This window comes from Mustelus asterias, chromosome 4, assembly GCF_964213995.1.
Source record: "Mustelus asterias chromosome 4, sMusAst1.hap1.1, whole genome shotgun sequence".
Taxonomy (NCBI): Eukaryota; Metazoa; Chordata; class Chondrichthyes; order Carcharhiniformes; family Triakidae; genus Mustelus; species Mustelus asterias.
Genome location: NC_135804.1, coordinates 30,181,233 through 30,204,936, shown reverse-complemented (window position 1 = coordinate 30,204,936; position 23,704 = coordinate 30,181,233). Strand labels below are relative to the sequence as shown.

At 43.2% G+C, this 23,704-nt stretch overlaps 1 protein-coding gene across 1 annotated transcript in view; it reads left to right on the top strand.

The window, feature by feature from the left end:
• The window catches only part of jph3b (junctophilin 3b), a 150,750-nt gene that overhangs the window by 104,026 nt on the left and 23,020 nt on the right, over window positions 1-23,704 (top strand). Inside the window, exon 3 of the mRNA XM_078210240.1 lies at window positions 11,336-11,460. Within this exon, the coding sequence (XP_078066366.1) occupies window positions 11,336-11,460 (125 nt within the window). The remainder of the gene's footprint in view (window positions 1-11,335; window positions 11,461-23,704) is intronic.

The following is a 23,704-nucleotide window of genomic DNA, read 5'->3' as shown; positions in this document are numbered from 1 at the left end:
ATGCCACCCACCAGGAATACACTGGCTGGGGTTCTATGAAACCACAATTTTCCTTCTTTGTAGCCTCCTTAGTGCTCCAAAATTCACATTACCTATGGTAGTGTTGTCAACTGGGTCAGTCTCCAGTTACTTGAAGTAATTTTACGTTGCTTGTCGTGTGGACACGTACAATGGATCTCTTCAGTGACTGTGAGTCATGACTGATCATCCACTGCTATGAGAGAACTATAACTCATGAGTGCTGTAGATTTGGAAGAGTTATGATGGTCTGCTGTATGGTAAAAGGATAACTGAAATCACGGATGAGATATTTGATCTGTTCTACAAGTGGATGCTTAAGAGCATTACTTTTGAACTTTAAATACTTCGTCAGTGAATTAGCCGATCGAAATGTGGTGACATTATTACACCCACAGAATTTAAAAAAAACAAAGCTTTTTCTTCACATAATCACATACAAAATTTAGACAAATTATCAAAGTACTGGCCTGCACTCTCAAGTGCAAGAAGGGGAATCCATTAATCTGGGATCTGAGTTTCTCTGAATTCTAAACTTTGTTCCAATGTATAAATATTATGAATATTTATAAATATAAATATAGATTCAGAAAGAATGTTCCCGATGGTGGGGGAGTCCAGAACTCATAGTTGAGGATAAAGGGTAAACCATTTAGAATTGAGGTGAGGAGAAATTTCTTCACCCAGAGGTGATGAATGTGTGAAATTCACTACCACAGAAAGTAGTTGAGGCCAAAACGTTGGCTGATTTCAAGAAGAAATTAGATATAGCTCTTGGGGCTAAAGGAATCAAGGGATATGGGGGGAAGGCAGGATCAGGATATTGATGATCAACCATGATCAAAATGAGGGGCGATCAAATTGAGGTATACAAGATGATGAAAGGTATGGATAAAGTAGACGTGGAGCAGATGCTTCCCCTTATAGGGCATTCTAGGAGAAGAGGTCATAGTCTTAGGATAAGGGGAGAAAATTTCAAACAGAGTTGAGGAGAAACTACTTCTCCCAAAGGGTTGTAAATCTGGAATTCGCTAACACAAAGTGCAGTGGATGCTGGGACAGTGAGTAAACTTAAGGAGGAGTTGGACAGATTTTTAGTTGGTAATGGGTAGAAGGCAGCAAAATGGGGATGAGGAGCATATCAGCCATGATCGAATGGTGGAGTGGATTCAACCACTTTTTCATCCAGGCCCTATCCCTGAAGCCCCACATATTTACCCGGCTGATCTCCCTGACACTAGGGGCAATTTATCATGGCTAATCCACCTAACCCACACATCTTTGGACTGTGGGAGGAAACTGAAGCACCCAGAGGAAGCCCGTACAGACCCTGGGAGAATGTGCAAACTCCTCACAGACAGTGACCTGAGGCCAAAATTGAACCCGGGACCCTGGCGCTGTGAGGCAGCAGTGCTAACCACTGTGTCACAGTGCCGCCCCAACATTATGATCTTCTGAAATTCAAGCTTTCCAGTAAATATGCAGACTAATTAATTGTTTCAGAATCAGATAATTATTTATGATTTTTTAAAAATTCCACCTTAAAATTCTGATTTTAATAGTTAATTAAGCGTGGGGATGATTGAGACTGGGGGAGGCACAGAGCGTGCTAGGGGTACTGAGTGACTGACATATTCCCTGTGCCCCAGCAAGAATTCATAACACTGATTTATTCCGGGTCTTTTGAAGAAGCTTGCAGGGTCCCTTTAAGGTCAGCTGGTTTAGCTGCATCACGAGAGTGATTCTATTGGAAACACAGAGACCCTAGAATTGCACTGGGATATTATCCTTGGATGTAGGATGCCAATTTAAATATTCTAGTAAGGCTTCTGCCACTTTGGGCAAATTAAGCTGTTGATATCAGCTTGCCAGTGAATGGTCAATTTTAAAAATAGATTGTATACCGCCAGCCCCATTTGTCTACGAAAATCTGCGGTAGGTGGGTGAAAATCCCCTGTCAATATATTTTGCAACATATTGAAGCTGTAGTGAATGGTTCAGGCCAACAAAATGGAGACGCAATGAAATTCCTGCAGCTTCTGTTAGCTTGGTACTTTTGTTCTAGCATAGACCCACTGATTTAGGCATAGGAACTGCTGGACAATAAATCAACAAGGCATATCAAGTTTCTTGCTGTCATATGATGTAATAATAATGGAGTTATTGACTAATCTTAGCAAACAATCTTTGCCACGTTCGTGCACAACAAAATGCAGATGCATAAACCCTCCACCTCCCACCAGTATTAGAGAGCTTTGGCAACCATAGGTTCAAAGGCAGTCTTTTCCCACAATTGCCACATGTCTAATCTCAAATCACTCAAATACAAATGGGTGAATTTTCCCGTTCTGCCCACCATGGGAATTGTAGCGGGTGAGGGGTAGCCGTTGACCTCGGGTGGGATTTTCCAGTTTCGGGGCGAGGGTAGCCAGAAAATCCCACCCAAACTCTTTGTTTTTGGATATAAATCCATCTAATTTGCATTTGAATGAATCAATACTAACTGCATCCACCATCTCCTGTAGATTGACAACTAGCTCACCAAAATAAAGAGCCGAAACTTACCTGCAGTGTGGAGATGCGCTGGTAGGCAGGAGGGCAGGTAAAATGGTGGCAAAAGGTGTTGGGTGGCATATTACCAGTTCTGGGAATCTCAGTGGCATGGCCTCCCACAGGGTGGGCAATTGTGCTAATTAAGTGTGCAAATAAGGCTCAGTCCCGCTGGCAATTTACCCGGATAGGGAGAGACCACTGCTTCATGGGGAGAATGCCTGGTTAACCTTGGTGGCCTCCCAGCAGATTCCAGGAGGAGTCCTCTTCAATGGCAATTCTGTGGCCCATGGTGCCTCCCCCTAGTGACAATGCAGCATTGTTACTGGGCAGTGCATCTTATGATCACCATGGCCAAGCTGTCTGGCCCCAATACTGTATTCAAATAAGCTTACCTTGTCTTTGAAGATGCCTCAGCCTGGAAGCCCCTTCTTATTGCAGCCTCAACAGTGGCAATCTTGATGGGTAGTGCTGCAAAGGCCTCTGATTGGGCTGGTGGGCCACAGTTGGATGGGGGACCCACCAGCAGCCACTTAATTAACTGCTGCAGCCCACAGGGTCAGGTCCCATTGGCCATTCTGACAGCAGGGCTTGCCTCTTTGGAAAGTCCAGTCGAATATTTCCACAAATTAGTATTGAATTTTCCCCCTAGCGAACACAGCAATTTGTAGATAAATCATGTTTGGTTCAGCTCTTAAAATTTGAAGGGTTCTTTCAGAAAGTATGGTAATAATAAAGGTTAATACCTGCTTGTTACCCAATCAAATCATGACTATTCTGTGTTAATGAACAGTATCTCTTTTTGAACAAAAGAACATTCTTCCAATGATTCCTCAGCCTGATTGAAAAATATTTTAAGTCTGCATTTATTGATCGGTAAACATCAGAAAACTTGAGGAATCATTTATTTTAATATATGGGTGGAAATATTTTTTAATTAATTGCAATTAAGACCATTTTCCTCATGTAAAGTAGCTTCCTTTTTTAATGATTATAAGCTCCAGTAGAGTAAAGCAGATAGTATTTGAGAGAATCTCCACAAATTTAATCTGATAGCTCTCTGATTTTGTCTTACTCAGCGTCTTCACCATTACTAAGCAGACATTAATGATTTATGGTGAAATAATGAACACTGGGGAATAAGCTGGCATTTATTAGCAATTTCATTAGTTAGTCATTAAATAAAAAGCTACCTTGCAATGACGTCATCACCTCCTGTAATGACTTCAAGACACAGGAGCTGCATTCTTTCAATAACCTCTGATCAATTAATTATGTTCTGAGATGTTCAAAATCCATTTGAAAATTCAAACAACATGCCCCCTCCAAAAAAAAGAAGCAATTTATTTGGATTCCTGTCATTATTTCTTTTTACAACTAAATCCTTTATCTATGTGGCATTTAAAATAATGTGCAAACATAAAACATGTCCATAACAATTTAATAACATTACAGGTCTAACACAAACAAATGGGAAAGTTTTATTCCCACTCATTTCACTTGAGATTTTTAACAACAACTTGCATTTCTGTAGCTGTTAATGTACAAAACATCACGTGATCTCACCAGAGCCACAGTGTTGTCTAGATAGACAAGGAACTGCAAGAGCGTCCCAGAAGCATGGGGAAACAAAGAGGCTGAGGTTGCTGGGCTCCTGATCCGAATGGACCACTGCTACAGAACCCCTACAGAAATCCACCGACGTAAAATCACGTTGCAGTTCTCCCCATGGCAGGTTAATGATAGGTCGGTCTCCCTGCTGGCTGGTGGCATGGACACAATTTGCATTCATTTGCATCTCATAGATGCTCATTAAACAGTTGGCCGGAATTCCGTCAAGCCTTCCAATCTTGCCTCATGCCAGCGGGAAACTACACCAGTATAATTGTGCACATTCACAGACTTTGTCAGGAACACAAAAGGTATTTATTAATAAGGAAGAACTGTACAAGCCTCCTGGCTGCCCCAGAGCAGCCCCAGTCCCCACATGTCTTCCACATGTCTTCTAGGTGTCTTTAACCTAAGGTAGAATTCCATCCGCTGTTGTGATTACCCATTCTCAGTCCCAATTGGTCCATCATGCCAGGTGACCCTCTTCTGCTGTGTTAAAGGGACACTCATCACATCCCTCCCCCTTTAACTCCTTTACGCAATCCTCAATAACCAAGTTACTCAAGCCCAAATTCTACCGAAACAAGTTGGATAATTATAAATTGAATCCTGGAGGGGTTTTAATTCTTCCTGCTGATTCCTCTTTATGCTCAATAGTTCCTAGTTTCTTTTAAAGTCTTTAATTTCTGCGTTTCTTTTGAGGTGAGTTCACTATGGTTTACTGGACATATATACATTTCACAAATGGAATCTTCATTTCTGCTTTTCTTAACTTCACTCTGACCCTTTTTGTCTTCACTGTTGGTCCAGTCTGTCTCTGAGGAGGCATTCACATGTTTCCAATCAGCAATTTTCTCATTGTGCTTCATTTGGTCATTTAGTGTCTTTCGTTGTCCTCCTTTTGGGATCTTTCACTGCATCTCTGCATCCCTGGGCTCTTTCAGTACCTCCTTCTGGAGTCTGTCAGTGCCCTTGTTCTGGGGTGTTTCTATCGCCTCCTCTTTGAGGCCTTCTGTTACCTCCTCCTTGAGGTCTTTGTTGCCTATGGACTCTCCATCTGGAATCTTCTCTAATTTTCCTGACCATAGCCATTGGTTTCTTCTTATGGTTGCTGCATTAAATCTATTCCCTCTCTAAATGCATTATTGCTTTAAGACTATCATTTATTTTACTGCTGTCAGCAGCTGCTGACTCTGTGTTTTTCTCACCCTTTTGAAGTCTTGGCATGAATCCTGGCTGCTCCTTTTTGAACTTTAAACAAAAACTTTTAAGACTTCTCTTTTACTGGTAAAAGCCCTTCTAGTGACCTCTGCAGCTTTCTCTTTTCCTTTGTAGAATCATAGAATCTTACAGTGCAGAAGGAGGCCATTCAGCCCATTGGGTCTCACCGGCACAACCCTATCCCCGTAACTCCATGCATTTACCCTAGCTAGTCCCCCTGACACTAAGGGGCAATTTACCATGGCCAATCCACCTAACCTGCACATCTTTGGACTGTGGGAGGAAATCAGAGCACCCAGAGGAAACCCACACAGACACGGGGAGAACATGCAGACTCCACACAAACAGTGACCCAAGCCAGGAATCCAACTCAGATCCCTGGTGCTGTGAGACAGCAGTGCTCACCACTTTTGGCCACCTGGAGAATCTGTTTTTTTCTTCTTTTGATGTGCCCATTTCTTTTTGTAATTTCACTGCACGATCCACCGCTCATTTGGGACCATTTTTAAAAATTCTTTAACTTCTTCCTTTCAAACAAGCTGGGGACTTCTCGTCTGCCCAAAACCCCAGAACTCCACTACCTGCAGTGCCGAAGGTCAGGGACCACTGCCACAGAGCCCCTGCAAGCTCCGTTCGGATCAGGAGCCCAGCAACCTCAGCCTCTTTGTTTCCTCATGCTTCTGGGATGCTCTTGCAGTTCCTTGTCTATCTAGACAACACTGTGCTGCTTGACTCATGCAGCCTCTTCGACAAAGGTCCTAAGTTCGACTGGGGATGGTGTGTGTGGTGGCAAAGACAATGTGGAAGGAGGACTGTGCAAAGAGGTGAAGGGAAGGATGAAGGTTCATGATACCAGGCAGAGAGACAGAGAGTTGGATGAAGAAGACAAACAATGGAAGACAGATGGTAGACCTAGGGGAGGGAAGCTGAACTCTGAGAAGGTTGCATGTCATGCAGACAAATAAGGGGGTCTAAGGGCTAGCATGTTTATTAGTGGAATATGGAGGGAGGGGATGCTGTTAGTGTGACACATTATGGATGGTTTGAACAAACACTTAAGGTTAGAGCTGCAGTGCTTTGTGAAGGCCACTGTTGTCCATAATCCTCTTTGGAAATGGGATCTATATCAATGCTCCCATTTCAGTTCTGGGGCTGGCAGACAGAAATCACCGAGTGAAGACATTCCCACTGCAAAATGGAAAGGAGTCACAGATGATAGGCAGTCCAGGGGCTAAGTAGACCTCACTCAGTGTGAAGTCAAAGATAGGAGACAGTGCAGAAGAGCAGTGGAACGGAGTCATTGGAAGCATGGTGTAGGCCAGCTGCAGGGAGGGGTAAGGGCTGAGCATTTCAAAGGTAAATGCATAGCTAGGTGTGAAAGGCTATCCTACAGCTGATGTCACTGGGCTTGGTGTGCTCTGTATTGGGCAGCAAGGGGTATGGTTATAGTCATATCTGCAGCATGTAGATAGGGAACCCTTAATACAGGGGGCAGAGGTACGAGAAGCTGGCAAGGGGTGGGGGAAACCCTGCAAGTTACTGTGCACAAGGAGTGATTTGATTTGATTTATTATTGTCACATGTGTTAGGAGACAGTGAAAAGTATTGTTTCTTGGGCACTATACAGACAAAGCATATCGTTCATAAAGAAGGAAAGGAGAGAGTGCAGAATGCAGTGTTACAGTCATAGCTAGAGTGTAGAGAAAGATCAACCTAATACGAGATATGTCCATTCAGAAAATGTGGGTACAGGTCCACGTGTGGCATGGGCACCTCACAGGTGATGGGCTTGTGATGAAGGATGGGAATGTCCACCAGCACAATGACAGAATCCAGTATTAGCGGCGGAGGCTGGAGAATAACAGGTGGCATTTCTACCTGCACATTGTGAGGCTCCAGGTAAATTGGAGGCACGTGGAGAGTGAGGGAGGGAGGGTCCAACTCCATCCTATAATAAAGGTGTAGAACCACCATCTTGACACTCGGGTAAAATGGCATCTTACAAGTAAGATCTTGGAAGTAAGGTCCATTCTGTCTGGGAGGAATATGATGAACTGTGGGAGGACTGCTGAGTTGGACTCGGGTGCTCCTTCTTGGAACACATATGCCCTTGTTGGTGCTGCTACAGTGGACAGGATCCAGGTCAATTACATGGGACTCAGAGCTCAGTGGCCAGGAAACAAGAGCAAGTCAGATTTCTAACTTTGCGAAATGGATTGGCATAACTTAATAGCCTCACATCAAAGTTTCAAAAGCCACATAGTGGAAGAAAGGAATGAAGCCTTGGAGAGTGAAGGCTATAGTGAAGGAGACAGCTACACAAAATCTGCCATCCTGTCAGTGAAGGATTAACAATTAATGTCATTCATCAGTACCTGCACGGATTCCATTCATTCACCATGAGCAAGTGAAAGCTCATGGTTATGCCAAGTTAGTGAGTGGAGTTCACAGCCAGATTGGTTCAATGATGTAAGTTCTCACTGCCCACAAGGCTCCAGATGTCACGTCTATGGAGCGTTGCCCACCTCTATGTGTATGCTGGAGTCCCAGGGGTAAGGTGGCATGAGGAACAATGCGATCTAAGCTGGCAAAGTTTAGCTGCCCCACTTGTCCCATAGGTCTCTCATTCACACTTTTATTTTCTGCACCCTTAAACCATTCTGCTCTTCAATATATGATTTCAGTGAGGAGGCAAAAGTGAGAATGGATCCAGTGGTCCAGGCATCTTGTCTCGGAATCCTCAGTTGATGCAGGGAGGAGGAAGTAGGGTCGGCACACGCAGCTCCAGCAGGAAGTACTGCATGGGAGGTATGGCCAGGGGGTGTATGAGCATCAACAGAAGGCTGAGGAGTAGAGATCCAGACAGCGGAGATGACTTGCCACACTGAGGGTCTATCATTGATGAATTTCCTACCTGCACATGAGTGAGAGGCAGTACCTGGGGCACCTGGGGTACCTGACCCTCTCCCCTTGAGCGATACACTCACCTGAACTCCTCTGGTAGGTTCTGCTCACCAGCTGCTGGGAGACCTGTCGTAATTCATGCCATAATTATGCCGTGTTAATGGGTTATGTAATGGGGGGATTATCAGGCATAGAGGCCTGATAATGAGGTGTAAATTTAATGTAATGGCCTTCCCAACGTAGCAGGCGGGATTTTACGGCCTTGCTCGTCCCAAAACCATAAAATCCTGCCCGAAGTCAACGTACCTTCCCATTGTCCGCCCCTTGCCTGCTCTGATTCCCATGGCAAGTGTGGCGGTAGAATTCTGAGTTGAATGTCAGGATTCCTGTAATGTCATTTGGGGGTGGCCGGGGGAGGGGGGGGGGAGGGGGCGTTGTTGGGGGGAAGGATGGCAATCACAAGGTGAAATCCCCCTGACGTAAATCATATTTTGGGCCTCGTGAGATTTTCCACTCCTGCCACTGATCCCGTCCACCAAAAACAACAGCGAAAAATCCCCCCCCCCCTTCCCCCAGGTCTCTGGATTGCAATTTGAACCACAGCCTCTGACTCATTGAAGAGAGTGTGACCCACTGAGCCACAGCTGACTCACACCACTGATTGAATTTTTCATTAACTTCTCAGCATAAAAAATAAGTAATTCCTGGCACTGTCACGCTTTACTTTCTCAAGCCTTTGTGGAGACACTAAAAACTTCCATTATTTGAGCATATCAGACACACATGCAATAGAGGCCAGTCCGCTAGCCTACCTTACTTCAGCCTTACAGTTACCTGAGACAGGATATTGCCCTAATATGAGGGGGGCAACAGATGCTGGTGGGTATGTAATTTCACACCAGTATGTATGTTGGCTTGCTGGCACCATATTGCCCTCGGGTAGTTACCCTGGAGGCCGGATCAGGGGGTGGAATAGTGGGTAATTTAAGATCATTTAAAGGCTAACTGTGGGCCTGGCCCCGGGAACATGGCAGCTGTCTAGAAGTAGCAGGTTGGGGTGGGAATGTGGGCTGATGCTGCAGGAAGCTTTGCCTACTTGCCTACTTAGGCCACCATGTGGAATGAATCCCTCCACCATGGTGGACTATCAAATGTGGCCATTTAAAATTTGTTGAGAGAGTGCCTCAGGATGGAGTGGCTGGGAGTTTGTGGTGTTGAGTTTATAATTTCACTTTCAAGCTGTCCTGGTTGGGAGTTTGACATTAAAACAGAAAGTGCTGAAAATACACAGCAGGATAGTTAGGATCTGTAAAGAGAAGACTATTTATTAAGTTTTTGGCATGGACCCTTCACCTGTTCCAATGAAGGATAGGTACCCAAATGCATTAACTGCTCATTTGTTCTTATTTCAGATTTCCATCCTTGACAATTTGTCCTTTTTATTTTACTGATTGACATTTTGCTGTGAATTAAAGATTGTAAATGGGAGTGAAATGGAAATGGAGGGAAAAAGCAAAACCAAACCTTCTACCAACATCCACCGGTGTAATTATAGTATAGAAAATGTGCAATGATAATTAAAACAACCTTGAACATTATAATTAACGTATCATCCTTTATTCTAAAAATTAATGTAAAATTGGACATTGGAGGAAGTGGTGTGTTTACCACACGGGGGATTCATTATTAAACAAATGGTGTTAGTTACTGTAAATTTGAGGCCCTGTTGGCCAATTATTAATTAAGTTTATTTATTAGTGACGCAAGTAGGCTTACATTAATACTGCAATGAAGTTACTGTGAAAATGCCCTAGTTGCCACACTTCGGCGCCTGTTCGGGTTATACTGAGGGAGAATTTAGCATGGCCAATGCACCTAACCAGCATGTCTTTCGGACTGTGGGAGGAAACCGGAGCACCCGGAGGAAACCCACGCAGATGCACGGAGAACGTGCAGACTCCACACAGACAGTGACCCAAGCCAGGAATCAAACTCAGATCCCTGGCACTGTGAGGCAGCAGTGTTCACCACTGTGCCACCGTGCCGTTCTGATTCAATGTCGATTTTCTGGATTTTGTACCCAATATTGGATAGATTTCTGCTCCTTCTGATGCACTGAAGATTCAGCTTCAAAAATACTGCTGCAAATCAGTGAATATCTATGTAATGTCTACTTGAACTTGCAGTGCTCTTCAGTGAGTCACATCACTGGCAAGAAAATAGTCTCACGCGAAAGAACAGTGTGGTTATGATATGTAGTACATGATGTGACATTAACCGTCACTTAGATTATGGAGCAGATGAGCAAAAGGACATTTATTTGTTTTAACCAAGTTGAAAAATGAAATACCAAACTTCAGATTTAGATTTTTAAAAATTATTTTTCTCCCGTTCTTTCAGATAAGACATGAGGGTGACAGTTTTTTTAGATTGTGTATATAATTTGGAGAATAAGACAACTTTGTGAATCTATTGTTTCTTCCCAAGCTATGCAGTAATGTCAATACATGTACTCTCGATAAGGAAAATTATTATCTTCATGTTAAATGATGGATCTGATTTTTCAGGGAAATAACAAAATTGTTCCTTCAAAATCATTTCATTGGAAAAGTTAAAAAAATCAATTTTAAGGATAGTTTTGCAGTTTTAGTCAGTGGAACTGGTCATTCACAAATGTAACTCCTAGAGTATCAGGATTTGCCAAGGTGTTAGATCCAGAATTGATAGTTCAGTAACAAGAAGTGAAGATATTTTGTGCAATCCAAATTTTGATGTAGAAAGCCAGTTAAACTATGAAGAAGTTGGGAGCATTATTTTCTTGGTTTATTATAGCTAAGGCTGAAAGACCTGTTTATTTAAGATGGAAACAACAATGACAACCAAATGTGTAATTTGTTTGCAGTAAGCTCTTAAGTTCAGCATGATGAATGGATATTATAGATTGGATGCAGTGGTGTTGTACTTTGTATAAATTGTCAGATGTATTTGTCACTTCTCCTAAGAGCTTTATTGCTTCATGTTCCTTATACAGGACATCTCATGCTAAGTCAAAATCAGAGGTGGCTGAAACAGCTGCTCAAAAAGCTCAGGATGAAGCGCAGCTTGCCAGGATCACTGCCAAAGAGTTCTCACCAACCACCCAACACCCAGGCAATGGTCAGTATGTTAAAAATACATTGTTTCCCCATCAGTCTGTTAACCATTGACCAGGGCAACCAGCACAGGAGGCTGATCACTGTGAACAAAGATAAACACTCGATGCCAATCTATGTTCTCGTAGAGTTCAAATTATGATGCTGGATTCCGTGCTGTGTAACAAAGGTTTATTGTGAAAAGTATTAGCTCGGGTTCTCTGAATATTGACAAGAGGTTTATATTCTGTCAGTGGCATAAGGGGAGCCTGGCTCAATATTAAATCAAAAGAAGAGCAGCTTGATTGTGTAATACCATAACACTCTACGGAGGTGTTAGTATTCAATACGCATTCAAGATGTTTATATTCTGAAGTGAGGCCCACACAAAATGAATTCCAAAACACCAGAGACAATATTGATCTCAAGATGGTAATTTCTGTTTTTTTATATCATTAATACTGTACTTTTTGCAGATTTTACATTGCTGTAACTTATTTACAGGGAAGCAAAGTTGCCTTTTGGGGCAGTGGTCCAATTATTGTTCTGCAACTGGAGAAGAACCGATCGACTTAAATCATAATTAAGTAATCTGTCCAACTCCCAACCTATTTTACATTTCTTGGAGTCCTTGAATGTTATAGCTCTGTATTTTTACACTGGATTCTCGTTCTCGAATCCTTAATTTTTTTCCTCCTCTTCTCTGCTGCTTTTTTTCTTTCACATTTTTTTCATTCTGTGTTTATCTTCCTTTTTCTCTTCCTTTCTCTCACATTTTTATCCCCTTTTCTCATTTGTCTCTGCAATCATGGGCCTCAGGCATGAATTCAGGCCACAATGATGATTGGAAAGCAGGAGTTGCTTTCTGGAAACAGAAGGCCTATGTCAGCACTCTGTGAGAGTCTGCAGCATCGTTTGATTCTCTTTTATTCCCCATTGACCGGTGAGCAGTTTCATTAGCGGTGAACGACTTAATTAATAGTCTTCACCTCACTCATGTATGTGTCTCTGGGAGCGGGAAAGATCAGTTCCCACGATATATGGTGCAAAATGATCTGCTCAGAGTAGCCATCGCTTTGATGCATCCTATTTCAGCACCAAGCTTGCATGGTGAGCAAATATTCAGGCCCTATTTACAATGTTGCCAATAAGGCCAATCTTATAGCATGTGGACGTGTAAAAGTCCCAACGTGTACATTGACCAGTGAAGGTAGACTTGCCACGGCAGAGAACCCACTGGCAGATTTCTCAGCTAGTAGATCAAGGAAAGGGAGTTCATTTGACAGCTCTATTTCAAAGGTGAATGGAGTCCAGTAAGACATGTTAGAAAATTATTACATGTGGTTGTAGATTTAAATATAGCAGAAGTATCATCCACACTTCACGCAAACTCATGAATGGGCCTACAACCATCACTTTTGGCTCTGAAAAATACACAGTCTATCTCAGGTTACAGAAGTGCAAAGTAACTCATAAATTTGAGCCACAGGTGAAGCTAGCTGTTTTGCGCTGCCGCTCTGCAGTACAGTACAGGTATTACTGCTATTGTCAAGCCAAAAAGATGGCTGCCATCACACAAATGAATATTATGGCATATGGATTTCAGTACCAGTATCATGCTAGGTATGTAGGCCATACTTCCCAAAAACTGGCAGATCCTATCAAAGGGCATGTCCCTTCCATGGTACAGACCTTACTCAACCAGATCGTGCTTGCAGAACACAGTGTCGTACATTAAATGTAATGACGCAATTGGATAACATTTGCTAAATAATTCTGAGCACGATAAGAATTTTAAATCGTCAGTCAGGGTTGTGGTGTACTGGAAGGTACATATATTAATACACAGGGGTCTAGTTGTTCTTGGAGGGCCGAAGGGCCTGTTTCCTGTGCTGTACTGTAGTTCTTTGCATTAGAAAGAACATGTACACACATTTTGCCTGTTTCAGCTAAACAAAACAAGTTACAACCATTTGCTGGTTCATTCCTTAGGGCAATGCCTTGACCAATCAGAGTCAAGCTGCCCAGTTTAAATTTCAAACAATGCTTGGCAGTTAACTGCCAGTCACCATCAACTGGTGCATTCTCCATAGCAATGCCTCTACAAATCAGAATCTATTTGCCAATCAATTAGAACTCTCTTCTTATACAGTATAAATGCATTGTTTTCCCTTCATTGGTATTCTTTTTGCCCATTATTTGAAGGTGGGGGTGGAAGGAGTTAAGGGAGTGCTGACTGTTGAACAGATGAGAACACTTCAGTAATTGGTTGTGTTTGGATGGTCCTTGCAGCTGTGATTGTGGAAGCATAGAAACTAGGAGCGGCAGTAGATCATTCGGCCCTTCGAGCCTTCTCCGCCATTCAATGTGATCATGGCTGGTCCTCTATCTCAACGCCATATTCTTTTTTCTCTCCATTCCCCTTGATGCCATTAAAATCTAAAAAAATCTATCTCTTTTGAGAATATATTGAGTGACTAGACCTCCACAGCCTTCTGTGGTAGAGAAATCCACAAGATCACTATTCAGTGAGTGAATAAATCTTTCCTCATCTCAGTCATAAATGGTCTATCCCGTGTCCTGAGACTGTGTCCCCTGGTTCTAGATTCCCCAACCAGGGAAAACATCCTCCCTGCTTCTAGTCTGTCTAGCCCTGTTAGAATTTTATACGTTTCAATTGGATCCTCTCTCAGCCTTCTAAATTACAAAGAATACAGGCCCAATCAAACCAATCTCTTCTCATAGCACAGTCCCGCCAAACCCTGTATCAACATAGTGAACCTCCATTGCATTCCCTCTATGACAAGGATAACGTTTCATAAGTAGGGAGACAAAAACTGCACACATACTCCTGGTGTGGCCTCACCAAGGCCCTGTATTACTTCTGAACTCAAATCCTCTTGCAATGAAGGTCAACATATCATTTCCCTTCCTAATTGCTTGCTGCAGCTGCCTGTCTACTTTCATTGACAGGCGTACAAAGACACCCAGATCCTTTTGTACATCAACACTTCCAATATATCGCCATTTAGATAATAATCTTCCTTTCTGTTTTTCACACAAAGTGTATAAATTCACATTTAGCCATGTCGTACTGCGTCTGCCATGCGTAAGCCCACTCGCTTAACTCATAACTCACAATTCCACCCAGTTTTGTGTCGTCAGCAAACGTGGAACTCTTACATTTGGTTCCCCCTTCCAAGTCATTCATATATATATATCACAAACAGCTTGGGGCCCAAGCACTGATCCCTGTGATACAGTTAGAATGTAACCGGTGACAACTTTGTATCGGATGTAATGTGACCAATGGTAACAAGCTGTAAGAGTCAGCTGACCCAGTAAACCATGGAACCAATTACAGAATGATATGACGGTCAGCTAACCAGCTGAATCACTATAAATAAGAACCTGTTGGGAATTGTGGGGAACTTGAATTGGCCCAGGGCGAGGCCCCAAGTTTGAAGTAATGAAGTTTCTTTATTAACCCCTTTCTTTGATTTATAAGTTGGAGTAAGTTTTGTTATATTTTTATTGTCTGCATTTGAAGTATTCCTTCCGAAAAAACAATACCCCACTAGTCACTGCCTGTCACTCAGAAAAAGGCCCATTTATTCCCACTCTCTGTTTCCTTCCTGCCTGTCAACCAATTCTCAATCTACGCCAATATATTACCCCCATGTGCTTTAATTTTGCCCACTAACCTCTTATGAGGGATCTTATCAAAAGCCTTCTGAAAGTCCAAATACATCACATCCACTGGTTCTCCCTTATCTATTCTACTATTTACATCCTCAAAAACTCCAGTATATTTGGGAAGCATGATATTCCTTTCATTTAAACACTGTTAATGCTTTCCAAATGTTCTGTTATCACATATTTTAAAGTAGACTTTTGCATCTTCCTCATTACTGACGTCAGGCAATCTGATCTGTCATTCTCCTTTTTTTCTCTCCCTCCTTTTTTAAATAGGCGGATTATGTTTGCCACCCTCCAGTCTATTGGAACTGCTCTAGACTCTAGAATTTTGGAAGATGAGCACCAATGCATCCAAAAATTCCAGGACACTTCCTTTAATACTCTGAGGTGTAGATTATCAGGCCCTGGTAATTTGTCAGCCTTTAACCCCATTAATTTCCCCAGCACCATTTTCTTACTATTATCGACTACAATTCCGCCATCTCACTAGACCCTGGGTTCTCGAACATTTCTGGGAGGTTATTTGTGCTCTCTTTTGTGAAGACAGAATCAAAGTATGTATTCAATTCTTCTGGTAGCAAAAGCCACACAAGCTTTCGGTGTGGCTTTTGAAAGCTTGTGTGGCTTTTGCTACCAAATAAACCTGTTGGACTTTAACCTGGTGTTGTTAAACTTCTTACTGTGTTTACCCCAGTCCAACGCCGGCATCTCCACTTCAATTCTTCTGCCATTTCTTTGTTCCCCATTATAATTTCCCTGGCTTCTGACTGTAAGGGACCTACCTTTGTCTTTACAAATCTTTTTCTCTTCACATATTTATAGAAGCATTTATGGTCAGTTTCTATGTTCCCTGCAATTCTGCTCTCATAATCTATTTTCCCCTTCTTGATCAAATTTTTTGCCCTCTATTGCTGGATTCTAAAATGCTTCCAACCTTCAGGCTTGCTGCATTTTCTGACAATTTTATATGTCTCCTCTTTGGATTTAATATTATCCCTAATTCCTTTTGTAAGGCACGGTTCAGCCACTTTTCCTCTTACATTTTGCACCAGACAGGAATGAATAATTATTATACGTCATGCACACATTATTTAAATACAAACCATTGCCTATCGACGGGCAACCCTGACAGTAGGGTTCCCAAATCTATCCTTGCCAATTTACATCTCAGATCTTCATAGTTCCTTTTATTTAGACACAGGACCCTGGTTTTGGATTCGACTACTTCAATCTTCATCTTAATGAACAATTCTATAATATCATGGTTGCTGTTCCCCAAGGGACTCCAAGGCACAACAAGATTATCAATTAATCCTTTCCCATTGCACAGCATCCAGTCTGGAATAGTCTGTTCTCTGCTTGGTTCCTCAACATATTGGTCTAAAAAACCATCACGTATGCACTCCAGGAACTCCTCCTCCGCTATACCGTTATGTGTTTAGTTTGTCCAGTCTTCGTATAAATTAAAGTCACCCATGATTGCAGTCATACCCTTATTGCACATATCTCATTTTTTGTGCAACACCTTCCTTTATAACTCCACTACTGTTTGGGGGCCTATAGACAACCCCCAACAACATTTTTTACCCTCTTGGTGTTTCTTACCTCCAAGTATATGGATTCCACATTGCGATTTCCCGAGCCAATATCCTTCCTTATTATTGTATTGATTTCTCTTTTACTACCAATGCTATCCCACCTCCTTTCCCTTTTTGTCTGTCCTTCCTAAATGATAAATAGCCCTGGACGTTCAGTCCCCATCCTTGGTAACCCTGCAGCCGTGTCTCTGTAATTGCAACTATATCATAACCATTTATACCTAATTGTACTGTTGATTCATATACCTTAATTTGAATGCTTCATGCATTAAGACACAAAGCCTTTAGATTTGACTTTTTAACCTCATTAGTCATCCTTGTTTTCTTTGTCTTCTGCTTTTGCTTTTACGTTTCTGTCTTTTGTTTCTATCCTTGTTCCTCCCTCCGCTGTCTTGCGGCTCAGGTTCCCATCCCCCTGCCAGCCTAGTTTAAACCTTCCCTATCAACACCTCCCCTGAGGACATTGGTCCCAGTCCTGCCCAGGTGTAACTCCTTGTTCCAGTCTCAGTGTCCCAGGAATCGGGATCCCTCCCTCCTACACCATTTCTCTAGTCAAGTATTTATCCGGTATATCCTGTTATTCTTACTCTCGCTAGCACGTGGCACTGCCAGTGACCCTGAGATTACTATCTTTGAGGTCCTACTTTTTAATTTATGTCCTAACTCCCTATATTCTGCTTATAGGACCTCATCCATTTTTTAACCTATGTCATTGGTACCGATTCTGTATCATGGCCACTGGCTGTTCATTCTCCCTCTTCAGAATGTCCTGCAGCTGCTCTGTGACATCTTGGAGAAGCCTCTGACTGATGGTCACCCTGATGATCTCCTTACATTCTTCTGCCTCCAAAGAAGTTAGGACCATTTACCCAGATGGTCCAATCCAGGCTTTTGGTTGCAATATTCTATGAGACAGATCTATGAACACATGAGCTGGAGAAAATTTACACTGGTTTGTCCTGACCTGTAGAGTGGCAAAAGCATCACTTTAATATTTCCAACTGTCCCCAGTGTTGGAGGCATGTGTCTTGTTATAACACACCTTTGTCACACTTAGTAAGCTCATTATCCATAGGAACATTATTGAGAGCAGCATGCGCGTAAACTACAAACTAGCCGTCAACATGATTTTCTCCTTCGAAAAGGGACGGTTGAATTTTGAAGAATGAATGTACCCAGATTACTTCCAGCAAATCTTGTATTAATGTCCAAGATCCATTGTTTGTTGCTACAGACAACTGAGTCATTCAGAAAGAAGAACTCCCTTTTCTGATGAGGAACATAACTGTAAGAATAGCAAAACAATGGCTTTATCTCGCTGCTGTCTTGCTGTGATGTCAGACTGGATAAGTCCCCCAACTCTGCAGAAAAGGGCGCCAGTCACTGGATATTTGCTTGCCTGAGTAACATCCCTGACTGATGCACAGAGATCACCCATCACTGTCTGAGGTGATACTCTGCCGTATGTTAAATGATGTTGTGACCTTTATAGCCACAGTGAATGGTGCTGCACGTCCACATGAAGCAGGTGAGAGAGCTGCTCTCTTGTCTCTTCTGGTGAACTGCGATCTCCCAGTACAAACCCCCTCACCATTGTCATAGAGTCATAGAGGTTTACAACATGGAAACAGGCCCTTCGGCCCAACTTGTCCATGCTGCCCAGTTTTTACCATTAAGCTAGTCCCAATTGCCTGCATTTGGCCCATATCCCTCTATAGCAATCCTACCCATGTAAGTCTAAATGCTTTTTAAAAGACAAAATTGTACCTGCCTCTACTACTATCTCTGGCAGCTCATTTCAGACACTCACCACCCTCTGTGTGAACAAATTGCCCCTCTGGACCCTTTCATATCTCTCCCCTCTCACCTTAAACCTATGCTCTCTAGTTTTAAACTCCCCTACCTTTGGGAAAAGATGTTAACTATCTATCTTATCTATGCCCCTCATTATTTTATAGACCTCTACGTTCCAGGGAAAGAAGTCCCAGTCGATTCAGCCTCTCCTTATAACTCAAACCATCAAGTCCTGGTGTTCACAGGCTTGATGTTTCCTCTATATTATTTGGAGGATGGAAGGAGTAATATATTGGAATGCATCCTCCTTAAATACTGCTTCACTTTGTTTGTCTCTGTCCATTCCTCCTCTATGGTAATGGCTTATGAAGGCGTGCCTAAGGCTTGCCTGCCCCTGAAAAGCTCACACTGTGGCCAAAGAATGGTGAAATTTTTCCCAGTGTTTTTATGCCCTCTGAGATGGCCAGAAAGAGGTTCAAGGCTGTCATTGCTGAAAAAAACCCACAAAGACCTCTCCTGAAGTTGACCCCAATTGTATATTCAAACTTTCAAGCATCTTTAAGTCCCAAGAGACTTGACTCCTGCCAGTTTCAGTTGGCACAGCTATTCCTTATGTTTCTCATTCTAACTTGACACGTTGCAATGTTAAAAGTAGGAAATTTGGAACTACAGTTCCACTGGTCCTTATTTCAATATATTCATGGGCACTCAGTGGGGTATCCCATGGCAAGAGCCAAATCGTGTTTGGAAATTTGGGAATTTTGGATGCAGTTTTTGGCTCTTGCTGCTGGTGAGCTTGGAGGCAGGTGGGGTAGTGGTGTACCTGAACTCAGCCATCTTTCCACCTCCAATTGAGGCACTTAAGTGGCCTATTTATGACCAGTGAAGGGGCTCATCTCACCACTACCGGGATTAACCTAGCTGCAATTGTCTCCGTGTGGCATACATGACAGGTGAACCAGTGTGGGCCACTTCCTTCCTCTGTGTTGGGGGGAAGGGCCCCTTGATCAAGGTAATCAGTGCCTTAGTGAGAGACTGGACGTCGGGAAGGAGGAGGGGGGCACTGAGAGCCAACCCCCTGTCCTTGCTTCTGACCTCGCAGACCCTCTCTCCCCACAAACCTCCCCCCGACATTAATTACCTGCAGCCTGGGTCCTCCATGATTCTGGGACACTGGGAGGTGTCCTACCGGCAGCAGCCACAGCTTTCCTCAGCGGCGCTGCTGAGTGCAAGAGCTGCCAGGCTCTGATTGGCTGGCAGCTCTCACGAGGCAGGGTTTGTGCTTCCGGGGTCATGGTTCCAGGAGGAAGGCCTGTCATTGGCTCCCGCACCACTGCCTGACTGGTGTGTAGTCTGACAGGCCTTCCCAAAAAGAGGCACCGTGGGTTTCTAGTTGGTTCTTCAGTCAGCAGACAAGACCCCTAATGCCACAACAATGCTGCTGAGGGTGGGAGCTGATTAAAAACAACTTTGCAACAGTGGAGCTGCTCTGATTGGAGCCCTCAAATGGTATGGAATTTGGAGCCAGAATTATGTCATCTCCATGAATCTAATTAACAGCACAAGAAGAGCCATCGACATCATGCTCCCTGAGCTGAATGATAATTAATATGAAGACAACAATAAACTGCCCCAAACCATCACACAAACCAGCCTCCCATCCATTGACTCTGTCTACACTTCCCACTGCCTCGGAAAAGCAGCCAGCATAATCAAGGACCCCACTCACTCCGGACATACTCTCTTCCACCTTTTTCCATTGGGAAATAGATACAAAAGTCTGAGGTCACGTACCAACCGACTCAAGAACAGCTTCTTCCCTGTTGCCGTCAGACTTTTGAATGGACCTACCTCGTACTAAGTTGATCTTTCTCTACACAGTCTAGCTATGACTATAACACAACATTCTGCACTCTCTCCTTTCCTTCTCTATGAACTGTATGCTTGTCTGTATAGCATGCAAGAAACAATGCTTTTCACTGTACACTAATACATGTGACAATAATAAATCAAATCAAATCCAGAAGTCATGTGATGCCTGAGAAAGTTAGAATCGCCTTTCAATTTAAATAATCACAGGCTGAAAGGTATTCTAAGTATCAGCATCTATTTCACAGCTCAGGTTTTCATTTATTTCCTGCCCCTTTTCATATACCCATGTGCCGTAAAACAGTCCCCAGATCAAAAGACAGGGTAGATGATTCTCTGCCAATCCTCTGCAAATGCTGTTTTCAATCCAGCGGCTAAGAGAAGCATACATTTGGCCGAGTAACTCGATCCCTCAATTCCTTTCCGAGCTACCTCTCACACCCTCCGACCGCCTACCCATCACCAGCCCGAGCGGCTAAGGACTTAACTTGAATTCGCATTTCCCCAGCAGCCTAGGTGAAAATAGAAATTTCCTGAATTAAGAACTTCTGGAGCACAAAATGACATCTTGTCCCCCTACAACTTGAATTGGAAGTGAACAAACTATTAACCTTTTGGTCCAATTTGACTTAAATGGTTGATGTGATGGTAGATTTCTAGTAGCTTTATCTCAGCCCTGACTTTTTTATGTTTATATATTAAAGCCTGAACTTGTAGCAGGAATGATTTTATATGTGGAAATAAAGTAATGTTTATTTATTCATCACGAGTAGGCTTACATTAACACTGCAATGAAGTTACTGTGAAAATCCCTTAGTCACCACACTCCAGCACCTGTTCAGGTACACTGAGGGAGAACTTAGCATGGCCAATGTACTTAACCAACACGTCTTTCAGACTATGGGAGGAAACTGGAGCACCCAAAGGAAATCCACACACACACAGTGAGAACGTGCAGACTCCGCCCAGATAGTGACCCAAGCCAGGGATTGAACCTAGGTCCCTGGAGCTGTGAGACAGCAATGCTAACCACTGTGCCACCGTGCTGCTTTGCTGTCTAATGCAATGTCCAGTTCTGTTCGAGTTGTCATATGTAAATGGATAAGACGCGGAAGGTTCAGCGTAGGTCAGGCAGGACTGAAGTATAGCATTGCTCAGGCCACATTTGACTTTTGGTTCACCACAAACATACCACAACAATTAAACGGATTATAACTTGACATATCTTATGGACAGGAGGAGGATTAATTCACACAGGGCCCTGATTTCTCCTTTCACCACCCCTCTGTAAACAGGAAGGTGTTTTTGATTTTCCCCAACCCTTCAGTTTTGGAGTAATGCAATCTTTTGTAAATAACCCCACAGCAACCCGAGACAAGATAGAATAAAAGGGTTGGTTTATTTTACACACACAAAAAGGAAGGAAGGGGTTTCACAGCGTCTGTCTCTTTTTGCATTCATACAGTAAAAGAGGGATGAAGGAAAGGGGTTCAGGGAAAAGAGCACAATAAAAATAAGAGTTATGTTTCAATGTGAATCCAGTAAGTCAATGTCCAATGAAAGCTCTTTCAGGTGGCTTTGTCTGGCAGGGCTCCTGGTCATAGTCCTAGGAACTTGGTTACAGGTTGACTCGGTTGAAGATGAAGCAAAGTTCTTGTATCCAGGATTTGAGTTCATTCTGGAAATGAAATACAGAATTCTTTCTGGAGATCAGACTCTGAGAGAAATGGAGGTGGGAAGGCAGGTTGCCAGCCTGGAGCTCGGTTCTCCTCAGAGGTTGAGCATAGAATTCAAAAGCTGTATAATTAAAGGAATTCAAAAATTTCAAGTCTCAGTTGTGCCAGGGTGGTTTCGGGTCGAGTTATTCAGCTAATGAGGCCCCTGCTTAAAACCCGTTCAATGGAATTTTACAACCTCATCGCGCCTGTTTTGCAGCGGGAAAATGGTGTAAAATTGCAACTAGCAGGAATGGCGCTCGTTTTTGCGTCCATTCCCATTTTAACGAGAAAAAAATTTGGCACGATTGGGACCCCGCCCAAAACGGGCAAAACGTCAATTTGAGTTTTTTTGCATTCATCACAGTGTCATTAGCAAGTTTCACTCCTAATCGTCCCAGGTCGCCTGCCTTAACCACCTCGATCGCTGCAGCTGGATTGGTCAGGAAAACACCTCATGTATAAAAGTCGCATTCAGGCGCTTGAGCAGTGAGGGTGAGCGAGGAGGTAAGTTTCTGCCTTCAAACTGCTTCGTGCTGCTCAGGGGGGTTGTTATGTGGCGGCCATGATGCGTATCAAGTCGGGGTATGGATTGTGGGGGACATCGGGTACCCACTTCGAACTTGGTTGATGATGCCTGAGACTGATTCGGAGACCCAATATAATGAGGCTCACGTTGCCACCCGTTCAATAATGGAGCGGTGCATTGGGCTGCTCAAAATGCAGTTGAAGTGCCTGGACCGCTCTGACAGGGCCCTCCAGTATAGCCCCCTGATATCATCCCGCATTGCAGTGGTGTGCTGCGCCCTAAACAACTTGGCGCAGTGAGGAGACCTTTTCAAGTAGGAGGACGTGGAGGCCGACCAGCCGGGCATCACTGGGGAGGAGGCGGCACAGCAGGAGGAGGAGGAGGACGACAAAGAGCAACACCACCCAGGCGCTGGAGGGCTGGTGGCAGCAAGGATCAGGCATGTGAAGGCGGCGAGGGAGGCCCTGATTAGCACACGCTTTGGTCACGAGGGGCCTGTGTTGCCGCACGTGGGTTCCATTCTCCCCTTCCTTGGAGTCCTACAATCTCCTGCAACATTGTAACACCAGAGTGGGTTCTTTCCAGAACCAACATCATGCAGTTTGCAGCATCCATTTTATCAATCCAGCCATTTGTCCATTTTTTAAAAATTACCATTTTATAAAGCAGCCAGGTAGATATAAGTATATGTTTTCCTTCATGCCTGCTGATCATGACATACATGACTAACAATTATTATTTCACCACTTCTACATTGTCAATATTAAGACAATTTTCACTGTAATCATCAAAAATACAATAAATAGATTTCAGAATTATATTAATGCAGCAATCAAATAGTTCAATCAAATATAATGAAACTCAGTTTTCAGGGTTAGGATCCCAGGTTGCACATTTTCAGTTTAAATATTAGAGTAATAGGTGGCACTTAAGCTTCTCCTGTCCAAGTCTGGGAAATATACAACCTCTTGAATCCAGATGCAGTTTAATTACTGTGTTAAAAGAGCTCCATCTTCCTGTGTAGTGTACTAATTCCAGCCTCAAGGATATACCTTCAGTTGATTG